We start from the raw sequence: 20840 nt of genomic DNA on the forward strand, positions 1-20840 counted from the left end.
GCGGCAGAGCCCTGCACTGACTGTGGATTATTACCATTATTTATACCAACCAAACGAGCACGTTCTAGAATAATCAGTGGAGGTTTTTAATCTGGTGCGTTTTTGTTGCGTTTTTTTTTTCCGTGTGATTTCTATATATTTATTTTTGTCATTTATTTTTTGTTGTTTTGTTGGAAGTGCGTAATGTGCGTAATTTGGCGCATTGTTGTTGTTGTCGCTATCCGTGTCTGAATCATCACCGAAGAATTTAAAAGAAAGAGGGGGACAGAAAAAATCAAGTGGAGTGTTTTTGGAGTGGAGTGGAGTGGAGTGAGGTTGGCTGCGTGGGTGCACATTAAATATGCGTCGGTGGGACACGGTGGTGCGCGACCTGCTACTCCTCAACGACCAGAACACCACCACCTCCACCACCGAGGCTTCTTATGGAATATAGCCTGGTGGCGTGTCACCCCAACCTGCACGCGTGCTGCTGCGTCCCCTGCGCCTCGCACGGACACGGCGGAGGCTCCGCCGCCTCGTCCCTCTCCTCCTCCGGCTCCGCCGCGGCGGCGAAGAGGAAACTCCTGGCGCTCGGCGTCATGTTCCTGCTGTGGGCGTACATGCTGTATTCGTGCGTGGGATACTGCTCCACGGTGCCCGTGCAGGCGGGGACCGGCGGCGTGGACGCGTCGTCCCCCTACCGGGGCAAGGAGACGCTAGGAGTGGGTAAGAGGACCGAGAACAGCCGTGGAGTGGACCTGATGTCGCGGCTGCAAGCCGCCAACAAGCCGCAGCCGCATGAGACGTCGTGGGTGGATATCGAGGGAGATTACGACGAGCCGTCGCCGCCCGTGCAGCAGCATCGGACCGCGGGGGGAGCCGGCGGCGGCTCCAGAGACCTGTTGGACAACGACGTCCTCCCCGGCGGCGCCGCCGCGGACGACGAGGACTCGTGGGGGGACGAGGTGCAGGTGAGGGGGATCCGGGGACCCCCGCCGGAGCCCAGCGGCTCCATGTCGAGCTTCTCCAACGGCTCCGGCAGCAAGAAGCTGCCCCAGGCCATCATCATCGGGGTGAAGAAGGGAGGCACGCGGGCGCTGCTCGAGTTCCTCCGGGTTCACCCGGACATCAGGGCCGTGGGCGCGGAGCCTCACTTCTTCGACAGGAACTACGAGAATGGACTGGAGTGGTACAGGTAATTAAAGACAATTATACATGTTTTAATTAAATAACTAAACATTGAGCTGTTCGTTTGACTCTGAGAGTGTACAAAATGTAACCAATTGGACCCGTATACGGGTCCAGACTGAGTTACATTGTATTTTTTTTGGCTTTTAGCCTCTTAATGTTTCAGTTCAAGTTGTGACATTACATTTTCAGTGTCGAAGCCCTTACAATGTGTAGGAAAGAAAAGACAGTGTTTTTTTTTTTGTTTTTTTTTTAATTGAGTGTACAAAGTCGGACCCGTAGGGGTCCATTTGGTTACATTTTGTACACTTTCAGAGTTGCATTGTCATTTTTTTTGTCTGTAGCCTAATGTGTCAGACTCGTGAAACTTCAAATCCCTTAAATTGTACCCGTACCGCCGTACGGGTTAGCCTACATTTTGTATACTCAGAGTTATATATATTTTATTATTATTATTATTATTGCTGTAGCCTCTAATGTTTCAGTGCAAGTTGTGAAATGTCAAAGAAGAAGCGTGCTGGCGGAAAGAGAGACAGTTGTTTTGAGTGGATTAACAAATTGATTCGTTGGCATTGATTCTATATACTCCACTCACCAAGTTTTAAATTATGCATTTATTTGTTGATTTATTCCACTCGGTTTAATTCGTACTTCACAGGCTAATTTGGCATCAAATTAACTCCTATATCACTCCGTAGTATACTTTCAAGAAAAGCCTCCACAAATCACTGCAGTGTTAACTGTTGGCTGTGATGCTGTGGCGTGGTGGTAGCCGAGTCATAATGCATTATTGTCGAACTCCCTTCAATGAGCACGGCATGCGGACTTCATTAAAAACCAGAATCTCCACGTCTCTGCTTAGTTAGCGTGTAAAGTTGACAAATTATCAGCCATAAAATAAACTGCCCCGTAAACATAAACCATACGTCCTTTGATGTATGCATTTTTTTGTTTTGTTTAACAGGGACCATGTTTTTTTTTTTTTTTTTTTTAACCCACTATTGAATTATTTAAATGATCTCTCCCGCGGAGTCCCTGCCTGCAGTTATAACGCGGTTTAATTCACTGATTGTCTGCAAAACATTTCAACTGCTTTTTTCAGAGAGTTGAGTCTGTTCAGAAAACTATATATGCTCACTTAGACTAATGCTTTAAGCGTTTAGGCCTATAACCAGCGCTGTTGTTATAGTGTGTGTGTGTGTGTGTGTGTGTGTGTGTGTGTGTGTGTGTGTGTGTGTGTGTGTGTGTGTGTGTGTGTGTGTGTGTGTGTGTGCGCGTGTGTGTGTGTTGTTTGCACTGGGGTTTTTTTGTCTTTCAAGTTTGTCCGTGGCGTGTGTTGCGCCTGGGGCTAAATGGAGTGCAGACAGACAGGCTGTAGACTAGAGTGCAGACAGACAGGCTGTGTAGAGTGCAGACAGACAGGCTGTAGACTAGAGTGCAGACAGACAGGCTGTGTAGAGTGCAGACAGACAGGCTGTGTAGAGTGCAGACAGACAGGCTGTGTAGAGTGCAGACAGACAGGCTGTGTAGAGTGCAGACAGACAGGCTGTGTAGAGTGCAGACAGACAGGCTGTGTAGAGTGCAGACAGACAGGCTGTGTAGAGTGCAGACAGACAGGCTGTAGACTAGAGTGCAGACAGACAGGCTGTATAGAGTGCAGACAGACAGGCTCTAAGGCAGGCAGGCTTTCAGCGACATGCACTGGTCTCTATTGGGCAATGTGCAACACTGCAAGTTAATGCGTTTCCTTTATATAGGCTATATATGTATACGTTTTAATTTAAACTAAGCCTATTAAAACAGTGATATTTAATCACATCACATTCTAGTTGGTGTTCATTTACATCATAGATCATGATCTAATCGCAGATCATGATATTCTAAAAAAATACTTTTTTTATCAAGTATAGCCTACAATAGTACATGATCAGATGATCTCATTGGCCATCTAGGCCATTCCATTACGCTGTTAGAGTAGCCTTTACTATAGGCGTTCACTGGCGTGCATTAATGCTCAGCATGTATACATTTAGATGTATCTAAGGTCCTATTTCTCTCCTGGGAGACCATATATATTTAATGTTTTCAGCATTATTTGTTCAACCTCCAGGGGTCCACCATGCAGGGCTACTGGTTAAACTTTAATCCATTCTTGGGGCGGGGGAACCCCTTTTGGAGTTTTTAAGGATCATGTTATACTTTTGAAAAAATAACAGATCTACAAGCTCGTAGCGTGGCACTCGGTGCCGCGTTACGAGCTTGTAGATCTGCTATTTTTTCCCCCCGGAATCGTGAAAATGTGTCGCAAATCTTTGAATATATATTATTTCAGAGCGAATGTTTTAAACTCAAATCTAACCCTAACTCAAAATATTTTCATATGGGGGGGGGGGGGGGGGTCAGCAGCCAAACTCATATAATATAAAACCCTTGAGAACCACTGACATAGAAACATGCAGGTTTTTTTCAGAGAACTATCAGGATTTAGAAGGCATTTGTAGAATAGTCCTCAGGTCTAAATTGGGTTAAACCAACCAACCTATAAGAGAACCAGCTGCTTAGACCTCTCTTAAATGTTTGTCCTAATCATGCAGATTAGAGAGAGAAACCGCCAACAATAGTAATGATCCAACAACAATAAACATCCTGGGTGCTTCATTTCCCCGAGGAGGAGAAGTAATAGTAAACTGTTGAAGAGAGAGATTTGGCCTTCTGTTTGTCACAGAGGTCTATAAAGATGGACTCTTAAGAAGAGCCTCTCCATTCTTATCAGGATCAACAATGGAAGAACAAAACCAGTCTTTAACATCTTAAGAGGGTCAGGTCAATTACCATCGGCTCATTTACATCATCAAAGACATGCTAATGTGATGACTTTAGGGACTAATGGCCTATAATGGCTACTGTATCCTCCTTTACAATCACAACACAGGCACACACACACACACATGCACACGCGCACGCACATGCGCACGCACACACACACACACACACACACACACACACACACACGCACACGCACACACACGCACGCACACACACGCGCATGCACACGCACACACACAAAAAAGCTCAGTCACAAGTTAAAAGTCTGGAATTCAAAATGTAGGCTACCTGAGTAGTCTTAAGGGCTCCATTTCCGTCACCGCTAAAGCCCTTATCCCTAAACTTATTTGCCTTTTTTTTTTTTACTATTTTGCTAAACATTTTTGAATAGTTAAAATGGCCCAGTCTACAAGCTCACAACGTGTCGATGTAGATTGACTAGTTGAACTACTCAAAAATGTTTTTACAAATAGTAAAAAAAAGGCAAAGAAGTTTAACCCATTCTGAACGGGCACCCATTTTAAAGAAGTTTACTAAATGGAGACTAAATGGAGAGAGAGACATAGAGAGAGAGAGAGAGAGAGAGAGAGACCCAGAATGTCACCATTTGACTCGATTTCAAATGCATAAAAGATCATTTAAAATAGCAGATCTACAAGCTCACAGTGCATTTAGAGTTGAAGTGGTTATTGCATGTTCTGTACAATGGCCCAAATAATCTAATTGGGCCTATTGGAAATAATAAGTAATAAGTAAAAGTACAATTTACTTCCAAATTGTACTCGCGTACAGTAGTTGGTTACGTTCCATGAACCGGACGGTGTGATGCGTCTTCTTCACGACGTCAAAGCGCTGCTGAGCGCTGCTTGTACAAACACGCCGCCTGTAATAAGTCCTGAGCACTCGTCGTACAAACACTGCCTAATAAGTTAAGCCCTTGTTTTGGCTGCCTTGTTATTTATTGCAGAATAAACGTCACGGCATGATTAATGGCACGGTTATAACTTTGGTTATAGGCCCTATTTTATGTTTCCAATTAGACTACTACTATAGCTAATGGCTCTGGGGGATTAAATTCATGCTGAGATAACACTTTGCAGCCTTATCATCGATCTTGAAAGGGAGTAGTTCCCCCCTCCCAAAAAAAAAAGACTTATTTTCTTGTATCAATTCCACACCCCATGAAGCATTGAATTCACTGAGATTTTCTTTGTCTCATGTCACATCATTTCCTACATCAATAACTTCATAATTATTTGCCCAAGGATGTGACCAATTTTTTTTATAATAATGAATGAAGTCAGAAGGCTTCCTAGACTGTGCAATTGAGAGAAAATAAGTCGTTTTTTGGGGGGTTGCTAACTACTCCTTTTTTCTTTCTTTTTTAATATATTTTTTATCCCACGATTTTGTAACCCATTTTTCACCCCCTGTGTCAATCATCTAATGTGATCCTGGGCTCTACACACCCTCCGCCAAACTAGTCCCCATATATGGGGGACAAGGGGAGACCAACCTAGTCCCCATATATGGGGGACAAGGGGAGACCAACCTAGTCCCCATATATGGGGGACAAGGGGAGACCAACCTAGTCCCCATATATGGGGGACAAGGGGAGACCAACCTAGTCCCCATATATGGGGGACAAGGGGAGACCAACCTAGTCCCCATATATGGGGGACAAGGGGAGAGCAACCTAGTCCCCATATATGGGGGACAAGGGGAGACCAACCTAGTCCCCATATATGGGGGACAAGGGGAGACCAACCTAGTCCCCATATATGGGGGACAAGGGGAGAGCAACGGACTTGAACTCATGCTTCCTTCATGCCTGAGTGTCCAAGTTTCTCCTTTTTTATTGATAGCCTAATAATAGTTGTGTAGTCCACCATACATTGTTTGTTATCAAGTTCCCTGTAGAACGGTTGGGTCTCAGCAGAACTATAATAGCTCATCTCAAGTCTTGACAAGTTGATTTAAACGACTCTCACTCTGGGACTGCGTGTCGGCCCGTCTGCCTGAATGAATGAATGAATGAATGAATGAAGGGGATTTGCTGCAGTGTCTCAGAAGAAGAGAGAGAGGCCTATAGGACCGTTTAAATATGCAAGGCCCTTGTGGAAGAGGGACGGGAAGGGACGAGGGGGGCCCGTGCGGGGAAAAAGAAAAGTAGAGCAAAATGAAAGGAAAACCCAAATGGGGAAAGAAAGAAAGAAAGAAAGAAAGAATGAAAGGCAGGAGCTTGCTGCTGGCAGCGTTGTAAATGAAGACACTGCTGCTACTGCTTATTCAGAGGTTTCAACTAGCAGAGAGAGAGTCCACCCCGCGTGTGAGCTTCTTCTGCTTTGATACCATAGCCTTAACCAGCGTCGGATTTACTCGAGGAGGTCTGTGTCGGGGAGTTTATCCTATTTTGACCCGAGATCAGATTCTAAAAAATGTCTTCTATAGCCTACATCCTGACAGTTTTCTGAAAAAGCCATGTTTCTATGTCAAGTCGTTCTTAGATCTTTTTCAAAAAATAGTAGACCTACAAGCTTGTAGCGCGCCACTCGGTGGCGCGCTACAAGCTTGTAGATCTGCTGTTTTTTAAATAGCTAAAGCATAACATGATGCTATAACACCAAAAGGGGTTTCCCCGTCCAAAATGGGTTATATAGGACTTGACTATAGTAGTGTTTATCCGAAAACCTGCAGTGGTCAACTAATTCCATTCCAGTCTCATTGGGTGGGGGGGGGGGGAGGATTATTTAGCTCTATCTTCCACTTTAGTGTATGTCGGTCACCGTTTTCTTTGTGAGCCGTGGAGAGAGAGAAACTCATGACTCACAGGTTTTCTTCCTCTTCTTCGTTTTCTGGCAGAGAATCCCATTTTTATCTGGAGCGCTTATACGATTCACTTTGACTTTTTTATGGCGAGTAGTACCTCTGTTAATTCTGACAAGCTGCAGCCTCCAAAAATTGCAACAGGAGAGTGCATACACACACACACACACACACACACACACACACACACACACACACACACACACACACACACACACACACACACACACACACACACACACACACAGGAGCCAGAATAATGCCACACAGCGAGATACTGAGCGTTAATTCAAGGCTGAGGGCTTTCAAATTGATCCAAATTGGCCCAAAAGGAGACATTCTAAAATGAAACTCTGTATTTTACATCAGTGCCGTGTGTATGATGATGAGTGCGTTTCTGTCAGCGTTCAGCCCGCCGAGCTTTTGGCGATATAATGGGACCTATTTTCCGCTCTTATTGTTGAGCAATTTTCCAAATGATTTCTGTCAGATGTGTTCATTCTGACTGCAGCGGTAATATCTAAACATTGGTGTTTATCCCATGTTGGGTGGGAGAACCCCTTTTGGTGTTTTAAACATTTGTTATAATTTAAGCTGTTGAAAAATAGCAGATCTACAAGCTCGTAGCGCGCCACCGAGTGGCGCGCTACGAGCTTGTAGGTCTGCTATTTTTTGAAAAATCGTGAAAATATGTATTTCGGAAAACTGGAGGATTTTTAGAAGATTTCTTTTTTTTTTTTTCGAGGTCAGGCCTAAATGGGTTATGTTGAACGCCAACAGAAAGAGGAGGGAGGAAAAAAGAAACCGCTTTTGTTTGTTTGTTGGGACGGTTTTGAGGAATGGAAGTCTGTGTCCGGAGCGTCGTCCGTTGGTTGGGTTCAGGCAGTGGAAAACAGTGAGGAGAGAGAGAGAGAGAGAGAGAGAGAGGAATGTGGTGTGTTGCACTAGGACAGCTGGTGTAAGCGCTCCCCACAGTGGAGGGAACGGACCTGCAAGACCCAAAAAAGTACCCTTAAAGTGGCACTATTTGACCCATTTAGCCTTCTGAAAGAATATATATTCAAAAGATCTGTGCCGCATTTTCACGATTTTTCAAAATAGCAGACCTACAAGCTCGTAGCGCGCCACTCGGTGGCGCGCTATGAGCTTGATCTGCTATTTTTCAATAGATAAAGTATAGTAGAGTGTTAATACATAGTGTAGAGTATATGTTGATCTATCTATCTATCTATCTATCTATCTATCTATCTATCTATCTATCTATCTATCTATCTATCTATCACCGAGTGCCGCACTACGAGCTTGTAGATCTGCTATTTATTTTGAAAAACCGGTGAAAATGTGGTGCACCTCTTTGAATATGTATTATTTCACAGCGAACGTCTTTAACTCAAATATTTGCTTCTGCATGGGGGGATATCCCTGGAACAACACATTTTCAAATGGGGGGGGGGGGGGGGGGGGGGGGTTGGCGACCAATTGCATATAATAATCCTGCGGTTCTTGACATGAAGTAGTTTGAGCACCACTGACATGGAAACATGAGTTTCTTTCTTCAGAAAACTGTCATGATTTCGAGGACATTTTGTAGAATGGAACTTAGGTCTTTATTCTTGGTTTGGCTCCAGAGCTGGAAGGAGGATGGATGGAAGGACGGACGGGCCAGGCCAGGGTTTAGCGTAGAGATTGTTAATGGTTGCGCTTCATTCATTCTGGGTTGTTTATCTTCCAAAGTCCTTCCCAGTGGGCTCTCCTCCTCTCCTCTCCTCTCCTCTCCTCTCCTCTCCTCTCCTCTCCTCTCCTCTCCTCTCCTCTCCTCTCCTCTCCTCCTCTCCTCTCCTCTCCTCTCCTCTCCTCTCCTCTCCTCTCCTCTCCCCTCCCCTCTCCTCTCCGATACTGGAGCCGGCTTGGGAGAGCCCGCTGGAATGCACCCCTCTCTCCCCCAGACAGAGACTCTGTTACACGGCAGTTAGGGGAGAGATTACACTGGCCTCTACTGTAGCTATCTGTCTATATACAGGAGGGGAGAGATTACACTGGCCTATACTGTAGCTATCTGTCTCTATACAGGAGGGGAGAGATTACACTGGCCTCTACTGTAGTTATCTGTCTACTCTACGGACGGAGGGACCGGCGTTTAAAATACATTGAAATTATTGTTTGGTGAAGAGGGGAGAATTATTATAAGATCTTATTATTATGGTTGAGGGGGTCATTTGTGTGTGTGTGTGCGTGTGCGTGTGTGTGTGTGTGTGTGTGTGTGTGTGTGTGTGTGTGTGTGTGTGTGTGTGTGTGTGGGTGTGTGTGTGTGTGTGGGGTGTAATAACCCATCTCTCTCCCATGTTTCTTAATTTCTCTAAAGCCCTCTGCCTCCTCTTCCTCCCATCCCTAAATGGTAAATGGTGCATTTATACAGCGCCTTTATCCAAGGCGCTTTACAGAGATTGTGCATTACATTCACCCGTTCACACACACATTCATACACCGATGGCAGCGGAAACCATGCAAGGTACCAACTAGCACATCAGGAGCAATTAGGGGTTCAGTGTCTTTGCTCAAGGACACTTCGACAGTAACTCTGGGGGAACCCACAGGGTTCGAACTGGCAACCTTACGGTTGCCATCCAGGCACTCTACCCCTGAGCCACCGCCGCCCGCTCCCTAGTCCCTACAGTATATTAGTTAGTTAGTTGCTGACTAATAACTAACTAACTAACCTATACAGCTGGCCTGGTTATAGGGTTGTGATCTGGAACCGGATCCAACATTGAGCGGAACCAGGAATCGGTTCCATGTCACGTTTTTGGAACGGATTCCAGGAACCGTTTTTTTTTTGTTTATTTTTTATCACACTGTCAGAGCAGGCATGTGGACTCTATCCACACTGTCTGCTATACGTCAACATGTCATAGACCAACACAACTCTGGAGAGTGTATACGAATGGAACCAAATGGACCCCGTACCGTACCGTTATATGGATCTGGATCTGTATGGGTCACAGTGTGAGAGAGACGAGATAATGGTGCTTATAGCAAGACCTATTGTCCTCCTCTCTATACTCTGTTACACTTTTTGACTTTTTCTTTTTAATCGCTGCCAGCAAGACGAACGTGATTCATAGCTCGGCTTTGGACCAAGAGGGTCGCTTTTTCGGGTATCTTTCTGTACCGAGAGGTAGACATTTCAGCGGTGAGGTCATGAGTTGATCCGAGGGAGACTGTGTGGAGAGAAAGATGGACAGAAACAGAGCTATGTTATGTCTGACTTATAATGGCATGGTACAAATGGTGTCCCCTTGTGCCAAAAATACCCAAATCTACAAAGCTGTCGATCGGCTATTTTGGTATAGCTTTTACTGCGGGGGGTCTCAGCAGTTGGTGGTTCCTCAACCTGTTTCTGGAAGAGACCCCCCAGAATAATCACATTTAATCCATTCTGTACGGGAACCCATTTTGGTGTTCGCATCATGTTATGCTTTAGCTATTGAAAAATAGCAGATCTACAAGCTCATATCGCGCCACCGAGTGGCGCGATACGAGCTTGTAGGTCTGCTATTTTTTGAAAAATCGAAGAACGACTGACATTATTTTAATCTGATCTCAGGTCAGAATGGGTTAATCAGACCAGTGTGTGTCCAGTGGAAACCTCGTATGAATCTGATCTCAGGTCAGAATGGGTTAAACTGGGGCCCACCCCAAAAACAATCGTATTTGAACCTCCCTGACATATTATTTGAACTGGGTTTGGCCCCAAAATCGTCATATTTGAGTTGAGGCGAGGCATTACGTTTAGTTTGACTCGGTCTGCTCCCACAGGTCAATATTAGTGAAAATAGCCGATCTGCAAGCTCAGCGCGAGGCGCCGTGTGCTCATAGATCAACTGTTTGCTTTTATACGTCGTCTATTATTAGACAATCTGGCCAATGTTTGTTCTATCTAGAGTATAGCTTGTTGATTACCTTTGATGCGGTAAATGGTCTTTTTTTCTCTCCATTTCATCTCTTTCCTTGTTTTAGGTATTAAAAGGGTCTTTAAAGTCCTTAAAGGTATATTCAGTGATTTCACTCAAAAAACCTTAGGTTTCGTTTTTGGCTGGGACCTAAGCCTTTCATCCAATCAGGATAGAGAGCCAAAAACGAAACCTAAGGTTTTTTGACCCCCAGGGGTTAACTGGGGACAGGGAGGAACTCCTTATATGGTCAGCACACTCTTTAGTAGGGAGGATTATCACAACAAAACAAAAAAAGAAGTGATATTTGAATTAAGTGAAATCACTGAATATACCTTTAACCTATTTTGTCGGGAACCCCTTTTGGTGTTTTAACTAAGCATTATTATTATACTTTAGCTATTGAAAAATAGCAGATCTACAAGCTCATATAGGTCTGCTATCTACAAGCTTGTAGGGTCTGCTATTTTTGAAAAATCGTGAAAATGCGGCACAAATCTTTGAATATATATATTCTTTCAGAGCGAACGTTTTATTTATTTATTTTATTTCGAGGACGATTCTACAAATGTCTTCTAAATCATGACGGCTTTCTGAAAAACCTCATGTTACTATGTCAGTGCTCACTCATATCATACACGTATACAGCAGGGCCTGTGGGCGGGCTAGAAGACCCTCTGCTGTGTGTGTGTGTGTGTGACTGTCTGATAGATTAATATATGAAACAGAAATGGCGAAGGTGGTTCCATTTCTCTCCTGGACGACTTTATATTGGCACCTGTCCTGTTTTGCCCAGTGCAGACTGCAGAGGCAGTGCTGCAGGCCAGGCAGACAGACAGGCCAGACAGGCAGACAGGCAGACAGACAGACAGACAGACAGACAGACACATCTGGCAGCGGCCAATGACTGGTTCCAATTATCCACTCAGCACACTTTACTTTCCAAACCACTACACATCCATTTTTTTTCGAGAAGAAAAGTAAGAAGAAATACTTTACCTGTGGTTCGTCCAGCATTCCTCCTGTCGCTGACTCTGGTTGTCCTGCAGAAACCTCTTATCTAACCTTTCTATGTGTTCTTAACCCATTTTGGGCGTGAACCCCTTTTGGTGTTATACTTTAGCTATTGAAAAATAGCAGATCTACAAGCTCGTAGCGCGGCACCGAGTGCCGCGCTACGAGCTTGTAGGTCTGCTATTTTTGAAAAAGCTTTTAACTCAAATCTTTGCTTCTGGGAGGTCCCTGGAACAACATATTTTCAGATGGGGGTCCGCGCCCAATTACATATAATCTTGGGGGTCCTTGACATGAAAATTATTGAGAACCACTGACATAGAAACATAGTTTTTTTTAGAAGACATTTGTAGAATTGTTCCCAGGTCAAAATGGATTAAATGACCACTTTTCAACCTATCTTCATATAATAGGTCCTCTCTAAGAATCATGATAAAATGGCACAATTTTCTTCTACTCAGTCTGTGTCTCTCATAGGAGGGCTGTGGGCACTTCAGAAACCCGTCCACCAGTGACATCATCGTTAGACAGATTTCTTTTTTTAAACAAGATTTTTTTTTACAAAAAGGTTTAGAATTGTATTATCGTGAGAACGATGGCTTCCATTTTCGTATTGCAACTTTTCCAGGACTAGAAAGCCTGCAGTTTAATAGCTTGGATTCCCCATCGATGATGTCACTGGTGGAAGGGTTTCTGAACTTGGTTTCTGAACGCAGCAGAAGCGACACATTTTGAGCTTATAAATCTGCTATTTCTTTTTTAAATTTCAATCCTGCCCTTTTTTTTTTTTTCATGTGTCGAGCGAGTGTCGAGTTTTATTCATTTACACTTCAACTTTATTATTAAATTTTTTTTACTGTTAGTTTGAGTGACTCACTTAGTGGTCTCTAACCCATTCTGAACGGGCACCCATTTTTGGCGTCAGCATCATGTTATGCTTTAGCTATTGAAAAATAGCAGATCTACAAGCTCATATCGCGCCACCGAGTGGCGCGATACGAGCTTGTAGGTCTGCTATTTTGTTTTAAAGTCGAAGAGCGACTGACATTTCTAGAATCTGATCTCAGGTCAGAATGGGTTATAATCAGACCAGTGTGTGTCCAGTGGAAACCTCGTATGAATCTGATCTCAGGTCAGAATGGGCTAAGTAAACTTCAAAACAACAGAGATGTAGAAGGGACGGGACACGTCTTTATTGGCTGTAGATTCCGTGTCATTCTGTCATTGTGTTGTCTAATGTGTTTCCAGGTCCCTCATTGGCCCTTCTCTCTATATTGACTATGAAGGGTATTTGATATGATGTAATTATACTGGGCTGTGGTTTGCAGCATGCTGTCGTGTCCTGAGCCTCTCGCGCTGCTCTGCTGAGCGTTGCTGTCAAAGTAAAGGTCCATGGGCTGTCAAAGTAAAAGGCCCCGGGCAGTCGGGACGACGCTGTCACAGCAACTCGCCACTGAGAGGCGGGGTTTAGTCAAATCAAGAGTGGTTTTTTTTTGGCTTCTCAGAGACTCCCAAACGGAACTGTTACACTAATTATAGCCCCGCGGACCCCCATTTGAAAAGATATGCCAGGGACCCTCCCCATAAGAGAGGTACTAGGTTTGACACCCTGAAATGGGGCTCCTCATGGGGCCCTTCATTGGCCATTTATTTCGTTAAATTTAGGGCAAAAAAAAGGTGAATAACACACATAAAAATGTCGCACGCACGCAGCGCGCTATGGGGGGCCCTGCAAAGATTAACCGGGCCCAGGGGCCCTCGTTGTGGGGGGTTAATCCGTCCCTGTATTATACAACAACTGGAACCAACTGGAACCCGGCAGCAACTCTCACACATCTCGGAGATAAAATGAACTTTTTACAGTTGCTGTATATTAGATTGCGGTTACGTTTATACACTCGGCATTCCAAAAAGCGTAGGTTCAACTTGGAACGCGGTCGGGTCGGTCGGTCGGGGGGAGCCCCGACCAAAAACGCCAGACATGCAGTCAGTATAAAAGAAATGTGTGAGTGTTGGTTTTAAATTATCGCTCTGGCCTTGACTGTGCAGATTATGACACTTTGTTGGCGAGCAGAGATGTCTTCATTACGACGCAGCCACTGCCGCTGCAGTTTGTCCTCCAAAACATTTAGACACTTAACCCACTTTGCACGGGAACCCATTTTGGTGTTAGCATCATGTTATGCTTTAGCTATTGAAAAATAGCAGACCTACAAGCTCATAGCGCGCCACCGAGTGGCGCGCTACGAGCTTGTAGGTCTGCTATTTTTTGAAAAATCGAAGAACGACTGACATTTTTAGAATCTGATCTCAGGTCAGAATGGGTTATAATCAGACCAGTGTGTGTCCAGTGGAAACCTCGTATGAATCTGATCTCAGGTCAGAATGGGTTAAAAACTTGACGTCTTTATACCAGCGGCATATACTGGACATCAGGGCTAGGACGAGGGTATATATGGGCACGGGGTGCCAGGTTGGCAAACGTGGCAGCAGAGCAGGGTGGTCACTCTGGAACCACTGCTGCATGGCAACAACAAAAAGGTTTGATTTAAGTTCAGTTCGGTTTTCAAATAAAGTCCCTCTCCTCTCACGTCTTTATGTACGAATAATGACATCCTGCACATAATTCCTATACATTCATTAAAAAGTGCTAACTCTGTCTGGGAGGAAAACCAACATGAACAAACAATTCGACACTTTAAAAATGGACGTCTTTACTAACTATATCGTCGAGGTGGAAACCTTGTACGTCCAAAGCCTGTTGCTTTTCAGGATTCAACTTCAAAAGTAGCAGATCTACAAGATGGAAACGTGTCGCTTCGTCCCGCTTTTTCGATCTTGTAGATCTGCTCCTTTTGATGCTTTTGTGTGACGACAATTTACAATTTACAATTTAGGCATTTAGCAGACGCTCTTAATCCAGAGCGACTTACATTAAGCAAGAACAAAAGCATGGGAATACATCACAAAAAAGCATTTATCATAAAACATGCGTAAGCTAAGAAAGTAACATCTAAGAAAGTAATATCTATATTATGAGACTATACATATAAACTATATATATATACTACTATGCTATACATATGTACTATGGCGTGCTATGACTATATACAATGCAATTATAGTGCTGTCTACATAACATGCTATAAGTCTGTATCAAATGCTATCTAAGTCTACAGAAATGCTATCTAAGGGGTTAGGGTAAGTGCTATGGGCCATGATGGAGTCTGAAAAGGTGGGTTTTCAGACTACGGCGGAACATTGGGAGTGATGCTGCAGTTCTGACTGCTGTTGTACGATCAAGTAGGGCGTTAACCGTTCATTTACGAGGGGGAAAAAAAGGTAGAATATGGAGACGAGAGCGCAGAGATTTCTGCCAAACAAATGATATTATATTATATACTGCAGTGCACGTGAACACGTAGAGGTCTTAGTATGTTGAGGAGTGTATATGGTTCTTATGTTTGAACTATAGAGGCTTTGTCTCTCTCTCGTGTGTCACTTAATTATGCCTTGATGGATTTATGATCGCACATTTTTCCAGCCATCATTGTATTCTTTATCGGCGTGGTTTTCTGTTTTTGTGTCCAAGATTTATACGTCACGGACCGAAGTCCGTCCTCTCCTCTGTTTATCCGTCCATTTAAACGTGAACGATTACACATGCGATATCGGTGCCTTTTTTATGACTATTAAGCCACTGTGTGGATTCGGTTAACCCATTCTGACCTGAGATCAGATTCATACGAGGTTTCCACTGGACACACACTGGTCTGATTAACCCATTCTGACCTGAGATCAGATTCTAAAAAATGTCAGTCGTTCTTCGATTTTTTCAAAAATAGCAGATCTACAAGCTCGTAGCGCGCCACTCGGTGGCGCGCTACGAGCTTGTAGATCTGCTATTTTTCAATATCTAAAGCACGACATGATGCTAACACCAAAATGGGTTCCCGTTCAGAAGGGGTTAATTCATATGTAAACAATGACGTAATGCAGTGGGGTCCCAAAGTGGGGTCCGGGACCCCTAGAGGTCCTTGAGGGAGTTCCAGGGGGGTCCCCAGCTAAATGATAGTCTGGAACCAAATGGACCCTTTATGGGTCTGTAACTCAGAGAGTGTACAAATGTTTTGTACACTCTCAGAGTTAAATTAACTTTATTTTTATTTACAATATAAATTGGAGTCTCAGAGATAGAAATGCCACTAACCCATTCTGTATGGGAACCCATTTTGGTGTTGGCTTCATGTTATGCTTTAGCTATTGAAAAATAGCAGATCTACAAGCTCATAGCGCGCCACCGAGTGGCGCGATACAAGCTTGTAGGTCTGCTATTTTTGAAAAATCGAAGAACGACTGACATTTTTAGAATCTGATCTCAGGTCAGAATGGGTTCATCAGACCAGTGTGTGTCCAGTGGAAACCTCGTATGAATCTGATCTCTGTGAGTGATTTGATGCTCAAAAGGTGAGGCGTCTGTGCGACTGCAATGGCGCCATCCCTGACGCTGCGCTGGGCGTCCCCGCTGCCAGCCTTTGTATCTCGCTGGTGATAAAGAGCTGTGGAGGTAAACAAAGTTGAAAAGCAGAGAGAGAGAGAGAGAGAGAGAGAGAGAGAGAGCAGTGAGGGGGGGGGGTCGTATAGCAGAGCCCCCCCCACCACCACCACACACACACACACACACACACACACACACACACACACACACACACACACACACACACACACACACACACACACACACACACACACACACACACACACACACACACACACACACACACACAACAAAAGGACAAGCAGGTTATTGTTGGGGAAAAGGGGGCGTATAAGGGAGGGTGGGATTGGTGGGTTCTCTCTCTCTCTCTCTATCTCTCTCTCTCTCTCTCTCTCTCTCTCTCTTTTCTCCTCCTCCTCCTCCTCCTCCTCCTCCTGGGAAAATCCCGTTCCGCTATCAAGTCCGAGTCACAGAGTCGAGATGCTTTTCCGGAAGTGTGCTTTTGAAAAGTGGTTTATTATCTATTGGCCGGTTCTGCTCGCCCACCCCCCCCCCCCCCCTCCCCCGGTAACCTCCCTCCCCCCTCCCCCCCCTCCTCCCCTCTCCCCCTCCCCCCCCCCCTCCCCTCCTGGTGCCAGCAGGACTTCAGAGCCCCAGAGGGCCTGAGTCAGAGCGGTGACACGGACACAGAGTTCTGGATGAACGCTCGTCCCTTTATCTCCTCGCCACAGGAATGCTCCCCCGTTTCCACTGTCAGGTGACGCGTCCTGGCGTCCTCTGTCTGTCTGTCGCCACTGACCTGGACCCTCCTTCCTTCCTGTCCCCCTCACCCTCACCCCCCCCCCAAAAAGACAACACTTGTCTTCCACCCCATTGGCAGGAACCCAACTCTCATCACCATCCACTTGGTACACTGTTGACATGTATATGGCTTTGATTTATATAGTCCGTTTTGCGTGATAAATGGTGCTGTGTACTCTGAAGTAGACTATATATCTTCAAGCTGACTTTGTGAACTTGTAGATCTGCTGTTTTTTAAGGTGATCGACGCTGGGGAAAGTGAGTGTGAACCAAGTCCATGGGATTATAATCAGACTATAGTGTGTGTCCAGTGGAAACCTTCGTATGAATCTGATCTCAGGCCAGCCAGGGGTCCTTTTTGTCTCGAGGGACTTCCTATTGGACCATTGGTCCACACAGATACATCTTAGATAGTTATAGGAACGGGCCATAACTGTGCAGCACAACAGACTATGACATTTTATTGGCATGCAGCGATGTCTTCATTATGCATGCGTTGCTGCTGCTGCTGCTGCAGTTATGTGTCCTCCAAACATTAGACACTTTCAGGTTGACATCTTACTGAAGCAGCGTGTCGTCTCTGTGTCGGGGGGGGGGGGGGGGGGACCTGCATATATTATATACAAAACTTGTTACTTTTTCAGGATTCAAATTCCAGGCACGGCGAAACTTCGCCGGGCTCAAAACGCCCTTGAAATGCAAAAACAAACAAAAAAAGTTTGAGAACCACTGATGTAGAAAAGAAATGGGGAACAGTATAAGGCGAGTATAACCCATTTTGGTTGTTATGCTTTAGCTATTGAAAAATAGCAGATCTACAAGCTCATAGCGCGCCACTCGGTGGCGCGCTATGAGCTTGTAGATCTGCTATTTTTTGAAAAATCGAAGAACGTCTGACATTTTTTTTAAGAATCTGATCTCAGGTCAGAATGGGTTATAATCAGACCAGTGTGTGTCCAGTGGAAAAACCTCGTATGAATCTGATCTCAGGTCAGAATGGGATAAGGGGAACAGTTCTTGATCCATCATAATATGATGATGTTTTGGAGGACTGCGCGGCGCAGTGCGTTGGGCGTACAGGGCTGTGTCGGTCCCAGCTGCTCGACGACGCATCACGAATCACTTTCGTCTCCAATCATTCACGCCCAGGATGAGATGGATCACACAGACACACACACACACAAACCTTCACCGCGGTGGGACCCTCGAGGGGGTCCGGTATTGATCGGTCCGGGGAGGAGGAGGCGTGGAGTATTGGGAGGTAATGCGTAGAGAGAGAGAGATGGGTTGTAGAGGAGGAGGCCGGCTGGGGTCATATTATCTCCGCGGTCTGCTAACTGACAGCCAGAGTGTGCATGCTGACCATCTGCGGAGCGCGCCCGAGACAGCGGCTACCAACCGACGCCGTGAGGAGGGGAGGGAGGGAGGGGGGGGGGGGGGGCGGAGGGAGGGATCCATCCCACGGGACACAGAGGCCTTTCCTTCCGCACAGGAAAAGGATCTCGTGATGTTACAGCTTTATACCGACTTAAATACATATACCTGAGAGAGAGAGAGAGAGAGAGAGAGACGGCTTTCTTCAAGCTGAAGGAATGTCAGCCTTTAGATATGACGCTGGATATTATATTTCTTAAGCAAAACACTGCAACATGTGGTAGCTTTCTTTTCATTTTTGGTATTTATGCTATACGGTTCCAAAGGGACTCGTTTCGTTGGATCGCATACTTGGTCTGTTTCCTGAGTCTCTCTGGCCTGTCGAAACCTCCTGAGGGACGCGTGCGTGCGTAGCGGCGCCCGGCGCCCGGCCGGCCAACCGTCCAGCTGACAGCAGGCTGTCATCCTGTCCTCAAAGGCCTCGGGGCGTACCGCATGGTGTCCGCCGTGCCAGCACGGAAACATTTAGAATCGTTCCCCACCCTCACCCACACCACTGTTTCCTCAGTATGTCCAAATGTTCAATATTCAATACCAAACTGCCTCCCCCTGGCCAGCCGGGGCGCCTGATGGAGGGGAAAGGAACTGGTCTCTATACTGCCTCCCCCTGGCCAGCCGGGGCGCCTGATGGAGGGGAAAGGAACTGGTCTCTAAACTGCCTCCCCCTGGCCAGCCGGGGCGCCTGATGGAGGGGAAAGGAACTGGTCTCTATACTGCCTCCCCCTGGCCAGCCGGGGCGCCTGATGGAGGGGAAAGGAACTGGTCTCTATACTGCCTCCCCCTGGCCAGCCGGGGCGCCTGATGGAGGGGAAAGGAACTGGTCTCTATACTGCCTCCCCCTGGCCAGCCGGGGCGCCTGATGGAGGGGAAAGGAACTGGTCTCTATGCTGCCTCCCCCTTGCCAGCCGGGGCGCCTGATGGAGGGGAAAGGAACTGGTCTCTATACTGCCTCCCCCTGGCCAGCCGGGGCGCCTGATGGAGGGGAAAGGAACTGGTCTCTAAACTGCCTCCCCCTGGCCAGCCGGGGCGCCTGATGGAGGGGGAAAGGAACTGGTCTCTATACTGCCTCCCCCTGGCCAGCCGGGGCACCTGATGGAAGGGAAAGGAACTGGTCTCTAAACTGCCTCCCCCTGGCCAGCCGGGGCGCCTGATGGAAGGGAAAGGAACTGGTCTCTAAACTGCCTCCCCCTGGCCAGCCGGGGCGCCTGATGGAGGGGAAAGGAACTGGTCTCTATACTGCCTCCCCCTGGCCAGCCGGGGCGCCTGATGGAGGGGAAAGGAACTGGTCTCTAAACTGCCTCCCCCTGGCCAGCCGGGGCGCCTGATGGAGGGGAAAGGAACTGGTCTCTAAACTGCCTCCCCCTGGCCAGCCGGGGCGCCTGATGGAGGGGAAAGGAACTGGTCTCTATACTGCCTCCCCCTGGCCAGCCGGGGCGCCTGATGGAGGGGAAAGGAACTGGTTGGAATAACGTGTTCCTTCCACGCGCTACGTCCAACCAGGGAAACTCCCCCCTGTCAGGTGTAAAAGGAGCAACTTGGACACTCAAGCATGAAGGAAGCATGAGTTAAGTCTGTTATCGTGGGATGAAAATGATAAAAAATACTCAATACCACTACATTTATGTGAAAACTTGAGTCACTGGTGGTTACTTGATTATTCATTACTTGATTATTATTATTACAAAACATACATTTCGGCCATTTGAAAATAGGCGATCCGCATTGTGAGCTTCATGTATAGATCTGCTATTTGCAAAAGATTGTTATATACATTTGAAACCTGTTAAATGGGACATTCTGCGTGGGTACTATAGTGTACTTTGGCGGACCTTGAGGCCTTTTTACATTTGCTGAAAATGTGTGGTTGTGAGCTTGTAGATCAGCTATTTTCAGCATGCAACCACGTGTAACATGACTTGTACTGGATCTCTTGTCCACTAGTCCCTTCCTAAAATTTTTAGTCTAGTTTTTATTTGTCGACCAAACTGTCAATATATTTAGCCATAGTGTTGTAGTCATCGTAGCTGAGTTTCATCAGTGGAATAAGGTAGTCGACGAACACCAACACTGCAGAGTATAACCCCTTTTGGTGTTATGCATTACGTTATGCTTTAGCTATTGAAAAATAGCAGATCTACAAGCTCATAGCGCGCCACCGAGTGGCGCGCTACGAGCTTGTAGGTCTGCTATTTCTTTTTAATCGAAGAACGACTGACATTTTTTAGACCACCGCTGCTGCCCCCATGTTGGCTAAACTTCCCCCCCGGCTCCCAAATGAGCACATTATTTGGGCGCAACCCCCCCCACCCCCCCACCTCATTATT

General features: G+C 46.0%; 1 protein-coding gene across 1 annotated transcript; it reads left to right on the forward strand.

The window, feature by feature from the left end:
- Positions 1 to 321: 321 nt before the first annotated feature.
- On the forward strand, positions 322 to 1178 carry LOC310875071 (heparan sulfate glucosamine 3-O-sulfotransferase 3B1-like; the record flags this gene model as incomplete). The annotated part of the gene is made up of 1 exon (XM_083788118.1): positions 322 to 1178. The coding sequence occupies exon 1, from the start codon at positions 423 to 425 to the stop codon at positions 1176 to 1178; it is 756 nt and encodes a 251-aa protein (XP_083644244.1). The 5' UTR covers positions 322 to 422.
- Positions 1179 to 20840: the final 19662 nt, after the last annotated feature.

The sequence above is a fragment of the Protomyctophum parallelum genome (genome assembly GCF_964188405.1).
Source record: "Protomyctophum parallelum genome assembly, chromosome: 17".
Lineage (NCBI taxonomy): Eukaryota > Metazoa > Chordata > Actinopteri > Myctophiformes > Myctophidae > Protomyctophum > Protomyctophum parallelum.